Source organism: Salmo salar, chromosome ssa02 (assembly GCF_905237065.1).
Source record: "Salmo salar chromosome ssa02, Ssal_v3.1, whole genome shotgun sequence".
NCBI lineage: Eukaryota > Metazoa > Chordata > Actinopteri > Salmoniformes > Salmonidae > Salmo > Salmo salar.
This window is the reverse complement of record NC_059443.1, coordinates 24,855,195-24,871,749: the sequence shown is the minus strand read 5'-3', so window position 1 is coordinate 24,871,749 and position 16,555 is coordinate 24,855,195. Positions and strand designations below refer to the sequence as shown.

At 41.1% G+C, this 16,555-nt stretch overlaps 2 protein-coding genes across 2 annotated transcripts; both read left to right on the top strand.

Moving 5' to 3' along the window:
- The first annotated feature begins 546 nt into the window (after positions 1–546).
- fpr1 (formyl peptide receptor 1) lies at positions 547–3,490 on the top strand. Its single transcript, XM_014156674.2, has 2 exons — positions 547–703; positions 1,679–3,490. Exon 2 carries the CDS (start codon positions 1,692–1,694, stop codon positions 2,787–2,789), a length of 1,098 nt encoding a protein of 365 aa, XP_014012149.1. The 5' UTR covers positions 547–703; positions 1,679–1,691; the 3' UTR covers positions 2,790–3,490.
- Positions 3,491–6,526: 3,036 nt separating this feature from the next.
- Positions 6,527–15,540, top strand: si:dkeyp-84f3.5 (zinc finger protein 2 homolog). Its single transcript, XM_014156684.2, has 2 exons — positions 6,527–6,710; positions 11,660–15,540. Exon 2 carries the CDS (start codon positions 11,760–11,762, stop codon positions 13,794–13,796), a length of 2,037 nt encoding a protein of 678 aa, XP_014012159.2. The 5' UTR covers positions 6,527–6,710; positions 11,660–11,759; the 3' UTR covers positions 13,797–15,540.
- The last annotated feature ends 1,015 nt before the right edge of the window (positions 15,541–16,555 follow it).

Here is a 16,555-nt window from a genome sequence, read left to right as displayed (position 1 = left end):
CGTTGACGAGTCAGCATGAATGTCATACAAGTTGTGGCGGTGATGACTGTCGTATAGCGCCACTAGCCTTCTCCATAATAACAAAATGGTACCCACGGTTTTTAAGCGTGGACACCACTGTTGCTGCTCAATAGCAATTCCATTGATTCATAATTATTCTAATTTGGAGAATTGTGTAGTTAGGCTATATAAATTGATACCTGTGTCCCCTGTGGCTCAGTTGGTAGAGCATGGTGTTTGCAACGCCAGGGTTGTGGGTTCGATTCCCACGGGAGACCAGTACGGAGAAAAAAATGTATGAAATCTATGCATTCACTACTGTAATTCGCTCTGGATAAAAGCGTCTGCTAAAATGACTAAATGTGTAACATTTCAGTTAATTTTGTCATTGTGGGTAAGCAATGCGTTGCTCTACACACAAACACTTAGCCAACAAACATTGTGTAAAAATGTATATTTGTTACGTGTTGAATTCTGTGTTTCTTGCACAGAATGTGGATATTTTCCTTCGAAAAGTGCCTCTTACAACTTTGTCTTCCAGCTGAACATATGAAGAACTGACGTCACCACTTCAAGATACTACACAGTCTGCGCTCCTGACTACAGCAGTGTAGTCGTAGCGGTTTCGTGCCAGACAACGTCCTTCAAGCTGAAGAGACAACTCCGTTCGCCTGTTCTGATTGGAATATACACGTTATTCAAGGTATGTCTATAAAACATTTCACCATTCATTGGAGTAATCATATTACATTGGTATTTGTAGGCTTCTACGTCAACAGTTGATGAACGAATAAAACAATAGAAATTCTGTACCATCCGTTTTAAAAACTTTGCAAATAAATAGCCTACCGTGCAACAGTTACATTCATATCATTTGTATGTGTAGCTTATGTCTTATGGTCATGATATACCAGTTGAGGGTAACATTAACTTATTAATAACAAACAATTGGGAAGAAATGCTATAATAACGGTATGAACTGTAATAAAAAAATAACTGAATGAATCCATAATTCCTAACAAATTTGAATAATCAATACTAAATCAATAAATGACTCGTACAGGATAAATTGTTAACTTAAGCAGTGCATTTTATAGGCATATTACTCATTATCCAACTAGATGAGAAATATCAACTGAATTACATTTTCATTCTATATGAAAAACCTTCCTTCCTCATTCCACAGTTCTATTCCATAGTATAGAAGATAGGCTACTGTACTGTGAAACTCTGAACAAATCCTTTTCCTTAATTACTCCCCCCAAAAAACGAACTATAGAGTGCACATTCTCCAGTTTTATAATGATCTTGTGGTTTCCAAAATGTTCTATCTTTGTGGCTTGTGAGGGCAAGTTAAGGAGATATACCTTAATTAAGAATTTCACATTATTGCACAACACATTTGTTGCTAAATTCATGCATTCTCAGCACATTTGAAGTGTGTCAGTGAACTCTAGGGGATGTAAATAAGAACAGCAAGTAGTGGGGGAATCAATTGTAAGGCAGCATGCCTGAAGAATGGTGAAGGTAATTTATCCTAACAGTAGAACAACATACTAAATATGAAAATATTAAATGGTTTATGCAGATTAGACAACTTTGCGCATAATTAATTTACTGCATATTATCAAACTGTCATCTTCCCTGAAAATATATATATTTTTCTTTACCCTCTCAGGTTCTCAAACACAATGATGGCCTTAACCACAACTCCTTTGTATCCTGACATCTGGACAGAGCAGTCTCACAACAACTCATTGCCAGGCAACTCGACAGACGACTATGAGGACTACCCTGACGAGTACGCAGAGCTCCGGCAGTCCCTCAACATCATGTCCCTCATCGTTTACTGCCTGGCCTTCGTGCTGGGGGTTCTGGGAAATGGACTTGTCATCTGGGTGACGGGATTTAAGATGAAGAAGACGGTCAACACGGTGTGGTTCCTCAACCTGGCTGTGGCCGACTTCCTTTTCACAGCATTCCTGCCTCTGAGCGTATCCTACACGGCCATGGACTTTCACTGGCCTTTCGGCAAGTTCATGTGCAAGCTCAACTCCACGATCAGCTTCCTCAATATGTTTGCCAGTGTCTACATCCTGGTGGTCATCAGCGTGGACAGGTGTGTGTCCGTGGTGCTCCCTGTCTGGGCCCAGAACCATCGGAACATACGCAAGGCGTCCTGTATCAGTCTGGGTGTCTGGCTGTGGGCCCTGGTCCTCAGCTCCCCCTACTTTGTCTTCCGGGATATCGGGGCGTCCTACAAGAACGAAGAAATCCTCAACTGCTTCAACAACTTTGCTTTCTCCGATGACTACGACACAAAGGAGGTGGCAGAGCTGCAAGTGTTCCGCCATCAGGCCATGATCGTCACCCGCTTCCTATTGGGCTTCGTGGTGCCCTTCGCCATCATCGTCACTTGCTACGCCATCATCATCCACCGGCTCAAGAGGAACTGCAACCTGGCCAGCCACTCCGGGCGGCCATTCAAGATCATCGCCGCTGTCATCACAGCTTTCTTCCTGTGCTGGGCCCCCTACCACATCATGGCCCTGATCGAGATGGTGAACAACGCGGCCGCAGAGTTCAGCTACACATTAGACCACGTCACCACCATCGGGGTCCCCATAGCCACCAGCCTGGCCTTCCTCAACAGCTGTCTGAACCCCCTGCTGTACGTGTTCATGGGCCAGGACTTCAAGGATAAGCTGCGCAAGTCCATTCTGACGGTTCTGGAGAGTGCCTTCACTGAGGAAGTGTCAAGGTCCAACCACACCTACACAAACTCTTGACTCACAAGCCGTTGCAAGGAGTAGTCCTATTCTGATGCTGAGGTATAGGGTCTTATATTATAATGAGAAAAACGTTATTGACCACACAATCTTGAAATTTGACTTTGGCTTTATGATAATATCCTTTAAAGCAAAGAAAATACAAACATTAGAAGACCTTGTCATTAAGGTAATTCAATAATGTTTTCAAACAGCTCGAGACTTAGTTTAAGGAAAAGTTTAAGGCAGGATTTCAGAATTTGAACGCTGAGCATGTACTCAGTTTTAACAAAGTAAATCTCCAGGACTGAATTCGAATCAACAAGTTTGATTTCAATAATCTTTTGTGTCTCAGACAATGATGGGGTCTGTGGACACATTTCAGCACTGTTTTTGAATGAGCAATACAATTACTAATGAGAATGTTGAAAGTGGGGTAGACTGTTAATAAAATACTGGATAAGATCAGAATAATTTGTATGATACACATTGTTCAAGCTGAATATATAAATTGTCTGTCTTTTCATTCAAAGCCACTTTTTGTACATGCTTGTTTTTGTAAAAAATGAGGCTAATATAATAACAAGGTGACTATTATCTGTGGTTTAAACTTCTATAGTCTATTATTGAAGGAATGTTGTTTTTCCTTAATACTTTGATGTTTATGTTTGTATTTGTATACTTTTCTATGTATGTATGATGTTATTAAATGGTTGAATAGATGACTACTTATTCATTTCTATTTTCCAGAAATCTCCTGAAGGCAGCACTTGGTAGCAGCAAAGCTCTGTCACAGTTAGAATAAATAGAAACGTAATTTTGAAAATAAATCCTCTTTGCCTTGTGTCGAAAATCCATCCCTGTCTATTTAGGATTATCCCTGACATGTTTTTTAATTTACAGATTGTATATCAATTCATACTGTATTGCTTTGACCTGTCCAATGGCATTAGATCAATGAGGGAGGAAGCAATTAACAATTTGATTCCCCCTCTCATTTCAACTGGGTTTAAACCTTTTTTCCCCCAACCATTTCTAGGCCAATTGAACTTCATGCATTGCAGCATTAGAACAGTAAATGTTTTCATGATGATGATGATGATCATCATCACCACCACCATCATCATCAACACCTTAATCATAACTGAATTTAACTTGATTTTATCAACTCTTTAATCCATTCACATTTTGTAGAAGTTCAACTTGCTACAGGCAAAATATGATGGTGTCCTTCAAGGTAGCCTGTTTTTATAACTTCAGTCAACCTAGCTATATTTCTGCTTCAGTAGGGTGAAGGCTATAACTGATATTTTGGCCACAATGTATCACAAGAGTAGTGGTCAGCCCAGCCACAGTGTACGAGTTTACAAGACTGAGACTGGTAAAATAATAGCTTATGGCGTGGCCATGAGGTGGGTGTAAGATGGTGGACAGGAAAACATTTAGAAAAGTGGAACATACACTACAAAAGTATGTGGACACCTGCTCGTCGAACATCTCATTCCAAAATCATGGGCATTATTATGGAGTTGGTCGTCACTTTGCTGCTATATCAGACTCCACTCATCTGGATAGGCTTTCCACTAGATGTTGAAACATTGCTGCGGGGAATCGTCTAAAATGTCTTTGTATGCTGTAGCATTAAGATTTCCCTTCACTGGAACTAAGGGGCCTAGCCAGAACCATGAAAAACAGCCCCAGACCATTATTTCTCCACCACCAAACTTTACAGTTGACACTATGTATTCGGGCTGGTAGCGTTCTCCTGGCAGCCCAGATTTGTCCGTTGGACTGCCAGATGGTGAAGCGTTATTCATCACTCCAGAGAACGCGTTGCTACTGCTCCAGAGTCCAATGGTGGCGAGCTTTACACAACTCCAGCCGACGCTTGGCATTGCGCATGGTGATATTAGGCTTGAGTGCAGATTGTCGGCCATGGAATCCCATTTAATGAAGCTCCCGATGAACAGTTCTTGTGCTGATGTTGCTTCCAGAGGCAGTTTGGAAGTCGGTAGTGAGTGTTTTAACTGAGGACAGACAATGTTTACACGTTACACGCTTCAGCACTCAGCAGTCTCGTTCTGTGAGCTTGTGTGGCCTACCACTTTGCGGCTAAGCCGTTGTTGCTCCTAGACGTTTCAACTTTACAATAACAGCACTTACAGTTAACAGGGGCAGAAATTTGACAAACTAACTTGTTGGAAAGGTGGCATACTATGATGGTGCCATGTTGAAAGTCACTAAGGCCATTCTACTGCCAATGTTTGTCTATTGAGATTGCATGGCTGTGTGCTCGATTTAATACACCTTTCAGCAACGGGTGTGCCTGAAATAGCAGAATCTACTCATTTCAAGGGGTGTCCACAGACTTTTGTATATACACAGTAGTGTATTATAAGTAAATATGGAATGGGGGCATGCACAAGCCATCTGGAAGATCTGATGAAGGAGAACATGGCGGACATTAAAAAAGGAGAAAAGTGGAACATGTTTTGAATGAACATGGAAAGGTGGATCACACAGAACTTTTGGAAGAGCTACAGAAGGAAATTGAATGTGACCAGTGTGAGGATGAATTAACTGCGGTGGCAGGTGCGGTGAAGAATGTAGAGTTTGATCCTCATTGTGATTATGACAAAGAAGATTCTGGCCCAGTGGGAGTGATATTTTTGGAGAGAATGGATCCTTGCCTTCTGACAGATCCATATGTGGTGTCAGATTGGGTGGTAAAGAGGTTGGGGAATGTTAGGTCGGTTTAAGTGACTCAAAGTGGAATCGTGCAGATTTTTTGCGTTTCTGCCTTCCAGAGGGAGTGTGCGATCTGCACCACACGACTGGGTACAAGAACTGTTACTTGTTTTCGTCTCCGGAGCAGGGCGCCATTAAAAGGAGTGATAACTGGAGTGGCGTTAAGCGTTATGTGGATCAACTGAAGTTGAAGATGTGTTTGGTGCGACGCAGACCCGGTGGAGAATGTGGTGAAACAAAGAAGACACTGTCTGTACTTCTGAGTTTTGATGCAGAGTTAGGATGTGTCATGTTAGCTTTTGTTCAAAATCCATTACGGTGTTTTAGGTATCAAGCTTATTATCATGTAGCAGCACTGTGTAGGAGGGAGATTCCTCGATGTGCGAAGTGTGCAGGAGGACATGAGACAAAGGAATCTGTAGTATTGGTGGAAAAAGTTGTGTGTGTAAACTGTAGAGGTACCAATGGTGCTGGAGATCAGAGGTGCCCGGTGAAAGAAAGGCAGTTTGAGATTGCCAGCATCAGAGTAGTGCAGGTGTTGTATGCTGAGGCTGCGAAGAGAGTAATAGAAGAAGATGGATCCCTGTGAGTAGGCCGAGGCCAATAGAGAGTGATAGGAATTACATGTAAGGTAGATTTTTGGGGGAATTCAGGGCCATGGTTGTCAATTGTACCGCAGGAATGGAATGTAAATTACAGAGGATAGATGTTCTGGTGGCAGCTGCTGAGAAGCACTTGGGTGTACAAGATTTTACTGCAGAGGAACGATAGTGTCCTGTCCTCCCAGTCTGCTGGCCCCCATGTAGGATCAGATAGGGCCAATATAGTGGAATAGTGGTGAGGTTTGAATGGGTGCAGGGTTAGTTTGTAGGGCAATTTTTCACAAAGGTAATACATTCATTCTACAGAATAGAAGGGTGATACACAGCCAATACAGTAGGTGGCGGCATTCGCCTATAATATTTGTTTGCGGACCGCCATAATACCAAAGAAGAAGAAGAAGAAGAAGAAGACGAATAGGCGACGATCTCCGCCCCTTTCTCCTCCCCTGATTCTTATAATTACTATGTAGAAAAAAATGGGGCTAACTAGTGGGGAACCGGGTGGATACAACACGATTCACAATGTAACATAAGTGGAGCGATATAAAGAATGGGCAGAGAAAGTCTAACCTAATCGGACTTTAGAAATGTGGTAAGTACATTCCAGAGTTCGATCCGATACAAGTGGTACCTAACCTTGTTAGCTAGCTAGCTTTATGAACGGTCAGATAGGCCTCGCGCAATCTACGTTAGTTAACGTAGTTCTAGCGGTGGCATCATTGCGCATACAAAAGCGAAGAATTGAGCGAGCTAGCTATCTTGCCACTGTCAACCGGTTGTTACAAGCCAGATACAATGCATTTCACACACATGTCCGCATTTCGTTTAAATACATTGTTGTTTTTTTCTCTAACAACGTAGTTCGCTAAATAGCTTTTGTAGAGTTTGAGGCAAGCCACAGCCCGACATTTTGTTGTTATCAAGACAGCTGTCACGATGCTTTAACTCTGGCTATTCTCTGCATGTGTGGCCATTGGCCAGACTGTCATAAGGGTATCTAGTGAAATGTTATATACCAAAAAAATAAATAATATATATATATATTTAATATATAAAAATATATTTGGTCATAGAGGGTTGTGAAGGGTATCTAGCTAGCTAACCCCGTTTAGATAAGAATACAGTTCATGTAGCTACGTTAGCTAGACAACTTATTCAAAATGGACACTTCTGGTGTATTTTTTAGTATGGATAGCTAGCTAGCTGATTTAAGTAGGTAAGTTGCATGTTTTTAAAAATTATCTGACATCTAACGTTTTCAACTGTTACTGACTTATTTTTCATAACTGTACAAAAGTTTTCATGAACTGTAAAGTTAGCCATTTTGTAGAACCTGACTGATATGAGATGTTTGGATCTGCTTTTAGTTTGGAAATGTTCACCATAACCAATATATCTGCCAACGTTTTTATTATTATAGCTGGAATAAAAATAAATAAAAAATTCTGTAAGTATTGTGCATAAAACAGCTCTACAAAGGTACCTCAGAAAGCTGATTATATATTTTTTTGAAAACAACATTTAATGTAAGCACCATATAACATTTAGGAGCACCAGAAAGGCAAAAGTATTTTTGGGGGGGGAAATGTTTATTCAGGGGAAAGGAGGGTAAACTGCAGAGATTCCAGCAAAAAATGTGCCTCTGAAGACTGAGCTGCATCATGCTAGCCAGTTGGAAAACAACGGACAGGACAAGTTTTCTATGTTTTGGTATTTAAAAATGTTTTCATCGATTGTAGGGCTGTAGACACTAAATTCTGGTAATTGTCAATTGAAAGGAAAAACTTAAATGAGCACGGTTACGTGCACACAATATGATTATTGTGGATAGTCAGATTAATATAATAGTTTTGTTTTAAAACAATGCATTTCTCAAATCCTGTTTACATGGACACATTTGAAATCAAGCTACTTGATGGGACTTAAATAAATGCAGAAAATTGCTAATAAAAATAAACGTCCTAGCACCGTGACAGTGTTCATTTTTCCAAACGCCTATTTGATTCGGATCAAGTACACAGCTGGAAAGCCGATTTAAGCTGTTTACACGTCTTAATAAATCGAAAGATTGCTCAGAAAACCAGGTGTTTAATTTGGTTGATGCATGCTTCGATTTTGACCGTACGCCGATTAAGATAAGCAGATACGTTTCGAGTTAGGTCAGGGGTTATGGGTAGGATTTAGCGTAGGGATGTCCCAAGGATACCAGGTGGCACTAATCCTCAGTGAACGGTGTCAAGTACTCTCACGCAGCTAGTTAGCTGGCTAGCACTCGTCATGGAAATGTGGGTGGCGAAACGTGAATATGAACCAGTCTCTGACAAGTGTCAACCCATACATTAAAACTTAGCTACGACGCGCTACTTTGTAACATGCTATATCGTTTGTACCTATGAAAACATTTGAATGACAGAGCTTGAGGAATACCCTTCGCAAAGATGAAATACAGTGCATTCTGAAAGTATTCAGACCCCTTCCCTTTTCCATATTTCGTTACGTTACAACCTTCCTTATTCTAAAATGGATACAAATGAAATGTAAATCTACACACAATACCCCATAATGACAAAGCGAAAACAGGTTTTTAGAAATGTTTGCAAATTTATAAAAAAATCCAAACAGTTACCTTATTTATATAAGTATTCAGACCCTTTACTATGAGACTCAAAATTGAGCTCAGGTGCATCCTGATTCCATTGATAATCCTTGATGTTTCTACAACTTGATTGGAGATGGCCAAGAACCCGATGGTCACTCAGAGAGCGCTCCAGAGTTCCTCTTGGAGATGGTTGTCCTTTTGGAAGGTTCTCTCATCTCTGCAGCACTCCACCAATCAGGCCTTCATGGTAGAGTGGCCAGACGGAAGCCACTCCTCAGTAAAAGGCACATGACAGCCCACTTGGAGTTTGCATAAAGGCACCTAAAGGACTCTCAGACATGAGAAACAGGATTCTCTGTTCTGATGAAACCAAGATTGAACTCTTTGGCCTGAATGCCAAGCGTCACGTCTGGAGGAAACCTGGCACCATCCTTATGGTGAAGCATGGTGGTGGCAGCATCATGTTTTGGGGATGTTTTTCAGCGGCAGGGACTGGGAGACTAGTCAGGATTGAGGCAAAAATCCCCAAATACCGGTGTGCCAAGCTTGAGGCATCATACCCAAGAAGACTCGAGGTTGTAATCGCTGCCAAAGGTGCTTCAACAAAGTATTGAGTAAAGGGTCTGAATACTTATGTAAATGTGATATTTCAGTTTATTTTTAATACATTTGCCAACATTTCTAAACTTGTTTTTGCTTTTTATTTAGGGGGTATTGTGTGTAGATTGAGTGGGAAAAAGTAATGTAAGAAATTTTCAAATAAGGCTGTAACGTAACAAAATTTTGAAAAAGTGAAGGTCTGAATACTTTCCGAATGCACTGTATAACACACCAGTTTTCATGGGTTTCACTAAAGGTCTGTGAGGTTACCAGAGTTTAACGTTCTCAGAACGGCACTTGCTTTACATCCGTTGTTTGTCACGATACCCAACACCCTTCCATGGCACTTCAAGTAACAGTATATGGCTGGTGTGCATTTTTGGCACTTTATTGAGCTGGCAAGCTTCTATCTATTCAGCACTCACCGTAGACGCAGTAACAGTTAGTTCACAGTAGTTCACTCTCCTCTCTGACAGGTTTAGTTGCGTTGGCTGATATTGTCCAGTCTTGCTGTAACGCACTAAGGCAAGTTATAGCTATAATCCTATGTAAAGAGCTCACCCTTCTGCAAAAATAAGTCAATTTCTATGAAGAACTAGGTGTTTTAACAGTTTATGCTTACTTTGCTTAGGACCTTACGCTAATTTAAGATAATCAGAGGAAAGTGTTTACATGACTAATGCAAAACTGAGTATTGCCATAATCAGTTTAATATTAAGTTATTAGTAGTTCCGGGACGATACCAGTATTGCAATACTCATTAGTAACGTGACAAGGAAATAAACACGAAGCATATTTAATTTCTTTAGGAAATCAGCCCTAATGTCGGAAACAAGCATGATTATGTTGTCATTGAGTCACATTTATTTATTTTCCAAGCTATAGCACACAATATTTCACATACATCATGTTTTTAAAGGACCAAAGAGTTTGGTCTGCTTCGTGTCTTCATTTTTGCCATGGAAAAAATATTGCAGTAGTGGTATCGTCACAGCCCAAATTATTAGTGTGCATGTAAACGTACTCCATGGTTCTCCTCACTTTTGTCAAGTGATTTTTACGAAATTTAGTTGGTTAGCTAATTTGGATATGTCTCAGACACAAATAGGCCTATGGGAAGCTGCATTTTCCTCAAGAGTAGCTAGTGTATATGCATTGGTAATCTGTCATTGCTAACATCTTCCATCTGTAAAAATATGATCTGCATTATTCCTAGAGCGGGTACTAAGCTAAGGTTGATGTTAAATGATTGTACTCGTATGCAATAAAGCCCAGCAATTTTAACGTAGCCTAATGTCTGGATACCACATGTTGCTGTGCTCCACTCTAATAGTTAGGCCATTTGTGGAACTTTTAACAATGTTATTTATATATATAATATATATAATATTACATTGTTTTATTTATATTTATTTATTTTGTAAAAAAAACAGCCAGGCACCAAGCTGCTAGCTATGTAGTGTGAGAGATGGTCTATGGAAATATCTCGGGAAGTGAACGATAGAAGTGACATGCAGCCAAAATGGATGTGCACATTTGCCACACTCAAGGGACATGAATGTTGTCATGGACCTGCTGAATTTTTTTACTCTGTGTACGCCATAAGTGTCCCGTATACTTCACTGTGTAAAGCCGCCTTGAAGACGCTGTAAAGCACAAGTCTAAATGCTTAAAAGATTGAGGGTGTGCGTACCATTCACTTTTGTCATGGGGAAACCCGTTGGATGACATTTTTTACTACAAAAAGTGGACTTTCATGTTTTGCGTCAGACTGGGTTAAAAAGGAGCATAATTTTAATCATTAGCGTGTCCATTTCCTACCAATCTCTGAAATGTGTTTGATAGTTACTGTCACATAAAACTTGATCACTCATCCATCCTTACTGGGTGTGAAGAAAGCTTCTCAAAATGGTTGACCTGAGGGTATTGGAAGCAAAGTAAGGTTTCGATCAAGGTAACTGTTTGACTGCTCTTTTTAGGCTGTTTTGATAATAGGAGGAGCTAGTATCCGGACAATACAGGTGTGTCAATTGTCTCCATCTAATTTGAATGAGACTGAATTCCTTTGTTTCAAAAAGTGTCAGCCTTTTTAACCGAATTGAAAGCCGATATAGGAGAGGCTTTGCGGCGCAGGAGAGGCTTTGCGGCGCAGGAGAGGCTTTGCGGCGCAGGAGAGGCTTTGCGGCGCAGGAGAGGCTTTGCGGCGCAGGAGAGGCTTAGAAATTTGTAGCATCCAATCATTTTTGTTCCTACTCATGGTGTTGTAATAAAACTGTTATAGTTAGTCAGGACCAGCACCCCATATGTTTGGTAAAGTCGTAACTTATTTTTTTCTCTTTCAGTTGTTGACCAGACAAAGGAAGAGTTCTACAAAACAAGGTGCTCATGAAGAATGGAACTAACCATGTTTAACATTGAACTTTGATCATTGAACACACCCTAATGGATTACGTAAGCTCCGCTGAACCAGATGTTGATGCCTTCATCTGCACAGAATGTGGGGATGGCTTCAGGCGCTACCTTGACTTGGTTAAACACATTACTGTTCATGAACGACTCAGGACTCATGAACGAACAGATTCATTTTCCCTTGACAGTTTGCCCAATGGGTTTCAAGTTCCCCGTGAGTATGCTCTCCATGAAAATGGAACTTTCATAGTGGTTGACAGATCTGGACCATCAAACAACCCTTCTTCTGTCAAACAGCCATCTTCAACTCCTTCACCTTATCAGAATTCAAAGACCATTGTACTTACAACTAAGCCAGCAAAAACTGATCTACGTGTTAACACAGTATCTCACCTCCAGTGCCGCAGTGTCTCTCCTCTAAAACTGTACCGATGCGAAACATGTGGAAAATCGTTTAACAACCAGCTGAGTTTACAACGCCATCAACAGTATCGGAATTTAGAGCAAGGTTATAAGTGCACCTTGTGTTGTAAGATCTTCACAGATAAAGAGAGGCTAAGGGAACATCTCCAAGAACATGCCCATGAAATATTTTACTGCTGTGGTCAGTGTGGAAAACGCTTTCTGAAACAAGAGACCCTGTATGCTCATCAAAAAGAGCAGCATGGATCGCTGGGGCTCAAACAAATGGGGAAGTCAGACAATGGTCAAGAGAACATAATACAGAAAACATATCCCTGTAAGAAGTGTAATCTATGTTTTTTCTGGCTCTCTGACTTGCAGAGCCACTTACTCAGTCATTCCAAAGACAAACCATTATCTGTGAACTCTTCATCCAAAATCGAGCAACAGTCTCAGAAAGATGAGCTATCACATACCATAGAGTACAGCGACAGCACCCCTACTGATGTGACCAAACAGTACAGCAGCGGCACCCCTACTACCGATGTGACCAAACAGTACAGCAGTGACGCAACTGTTGATGTGAAGACCCACAATGGCAAATCTGATTCCAAAACACCATCCTCTTTCAGACCATACCGCTGTGGTTTATGTGGAGATCGCTTCCAGCAGTTAACAGACTTGAAGGAGCATCATCTTACCCATCAAACACAGGAAGAAATTGACAAGTTAAATAAGGATTCAGAGTCACAAAGAGTTGTAAAAAAGTGGCAAAGGTATACTCGCATTGAGTGCATCGTAACAAAAGCACCTGCAAGGAAGCTAGGAAGGCCGCCTCTTTATAAAAAAGGCTCTGGGACAAAATTACATCCATGCAAACACTGCCACCGTGTATTCAGTCACTCTAGTAGTCTGTCTCGGCACAATAGATCCCACAAGGGAACTCTTCACACTTGTGTTCTCTGTGGGAAACATTTTCCACAACGCTGTGATGTCCGGAGGCATATAGCCATGTATCACAAACCTGAATTAGAGAAGAAGCCAAGTCTTAAGTACTTGGCATTGCATTCTAAGCCAGATGGCGGTTCCCAATTGAATTCTGATGTGTTGGAACAGAATGCGTCATCTGAAATAAAACCCAAGAAGTCTTTAGACGGTGTTGCAGATTTGGACAGTGACAATGGTGAAGATCAGCAAACCACATCTACTGGAGAAGTGTCCGCTGCTCCTAAGGTACGGAGGAACTACAAGTGTGACGAATGTGGGAAAAAGTTTGGGCTGCTGTGTGTGTACCAACGGCATTTGCGGTACCACAAAAGGGAACCGGGTAGTGAAATGGTTATGTGCCCTCACTGTCCAAGTCGCTTCCGGAGTTCTTCTGCTCTAGGACGCCATCTTGAGATTCACTCAAGTCAGTCAAGGGGGGAAACGGACATGGAAGGACAGGCATCTCCCACTGCTGACTCCAATCCAGACCTGGACTCTGACCAAGACAATGTAAAGGATTTAGTGGGTCATGGGGACATTGACGATGTCAAGGGTGGGAATGGTGAAAAAATTGGTCCAGCAGAGGTGCTGTATGAATGCACTGAGTGTACAGAGACTTTTTCCTCCTTGCAGAAGTTTCTGAAGCACCAGAGTTCTCATGGGTCCGATAACCTTGGATAATGGAAACTATGCATGGTATTTATCCGGAGGTCCGAACCCTAACTTGAGATCGATGCACATACCATATATTGTTGCGCTGTTATGCAGACCTCAATTCATGATTTACGGAAGTCCGAGTTACGTGCACGTCTGAAGTTAGGATTCTTTCCTTGATGATGGAGCAGTTTAACAAGTGTTAAAAAAAAATTTTTTTTAAATTAACAATGAATTGAGGAACTACAACCAGTATGATTCTTGGGTTGGGTGGGTCATCCATTCTGAACCAGAGTAGGATGACATTGATGTAGCGCTGCATAGATCGAGATGGTGTCTTAAGAACTGGGAATTACTGAGATTTTTTTAATGTATTTTCTACAATCATGTGAATTTGAGGTTTGTTTTGTATCAATGTTTTAGATTGTTTTGGTTACTTCAGTTAAACCTTTGACATTACCCCTGGAAATGCCATGGTGTGGGAATAATGCCTTAATATGCTCTGAGAGCATTATTGAAGCTAGTAGTCGAGCACAATTTGCTAAAGACAAAGTGGCAGTAATGTTTTTGCAGATAGATTTGGACACATGCAAACCGTTAAGATGGTCTGCGGTAATAATGACTGTCCATTTTGTAAAGTAATTAGAAAAGTTTTTTTTTACATGTGCAGTTCCATTGGGATTTCACTTTAAAACAATTTAAGAGATTATTTATTTGCAATTGCCAAGCCTTTACAACCATGGTGTCTTTCTCAAGATCAGAAAACCTGTCAAGGTGAGGTGTTCCCAAACTACCAGACCAGGAATGTTGGTATCATTTTGAAAGGCTTTCTCATGTATCATCTTTTCACTATATTGTGGTCATGTTTCTCATTTCACAAAATGGTTCTGCTACCTAGATCAGTGGTTCCCAATGAGGGGTACTAGGACCCCTGGGAGTACTTAGCCTATCTAGAAGAAAAAGAAACGCACACCTATTAAGGCGAGGTGCTGGCTAGCGGAGTAGAAAACTTGAAAATAAGGGAGAGTCGCACACCCTAGGAGCTCAGATGCTAAAATGTAATATCCAACGTTTCGACAGCCAAGCTGTCTTCATCAGGGTATCATCACAAACACTGCGAGATGACTTGTTTATATAGTGTCAGAAGACACACAGGTGTCTGTAATCATGGCCAAATGTGGCCTAATATCATTGGTTAACTCTGAAATATAAAAATGGCATACAAAGAACATACAAAAGAACAAATGGATAGCATACGATCATAGATACATTTTAGACTACACAAGCTTACAAACAATTACAATGGCAAAGTCACAAGAATGGCTTCAGATCAAAGTCTACGTTGAGACCGAAGGGAGCAAGGGTCTTTAAATTAAAGATCCAGGCAGCCTCTCGTACTTAGCCTATCCACAGGGGGTACTTGAGGAGACTCATGAGACCATAGGCCTACTGGTAAAATGCACATGGGGGGCACTTCAGGGGTTGTCTGGGCTGAGCAAAATTCAGTTGGTGGTACAGTAACCGAAAAAGATTGGGAACCACTGCTCTCGATGATTTATGCTGCCAGTCTGTTAACACATGATCATGTTTTTCCTTAGGACACTGCAAAGTCCAGTGATTCCAATGCAAGCCACACGTAGCATTGTGATGTAAATTAGCCTTTTCAAATGGTACTGTTGCTTCCTTTATTGCCTACCAAACGTAAACAAATGCATTGGCCCTGATTTAAATGTTACTTTTGTGCCATTAAAGTTGAAAGAAATTAATTTTTTCCTAGAAGTCAAAGATTGACCCTTTTTTAAATGACCCATCAGTCATGGTTTTCAACTAATGATGAATGTTATCATGTGATAAGGTGGAAATTTCATTTTTGTGACTTTCCAACTCGTGGTAGGCTAGATATTTTTCTGCCAGTGCTTTGTTGCCTACACACTGGAATGTTCATCCTTATTATAGAAGCACCATGTCTAGGATCCATAGGATGATGGTTTTATCTCAATTATATGTAAGATAGGATGTAGTTTCTCGACTATAAAGAAACATCATGGCGGGTTCAGACTTCTAAATGGATCTGTGTTGAACACAAGCAATTCAGTAGATCAGACTTGTTCAGAATCATGTAGCCAGAAGGACAGAGGTGTCTTTGGGGAATAGGAAAATTGCCTCTTTATGACAAGCGTGATCTTGTTCCAGAAACTTCTGCCCAAATGCTCAAAGAGTCTGGTGGATCAACGAGTCAAACTTGGCCTTTGTTAGCCAATACAGAAAGACCGGGAGAAACTCCCAGTGCATAGGCATTGATTGGTTCAATCTGCTTAATCTACCAACCAATCATCTTCCACAAACACTTCCCCATAACCTCGCAGTCGTGTGATTTGCTCAAATTAAATGATGACAAATACTTTACTCAAGTCACTCTTCTAAGGCCAACTTTGAACCGTTCATACCCCAGGCTTAGATACACTGTGCGCAATAGCCTGGGGACAAGGTTATGACAAGCGTCACTGTCCTTTACACTGGTCACTCCTATTGTGCCAGTCCTTCACCTGGCAGGTCTCCCTAGGGCTGCTTCCCGATTCCTGACCCTTCTCCCAGAAGTGGGCACTGCCGTCTATACAATGGAAACTAATGCTTACACCAATCCAATGCCTTGAGGGAGCATGAGCAAGTGCACACTTTGGTGAGAAAGGTAGAGGATCGCTGTATCCAATGGCCCAATCCAAAATCGACCCCTAGACCCTACCTCCTATGCACTTTTGGGGATTTGACAGGTGTTCGCAACATTG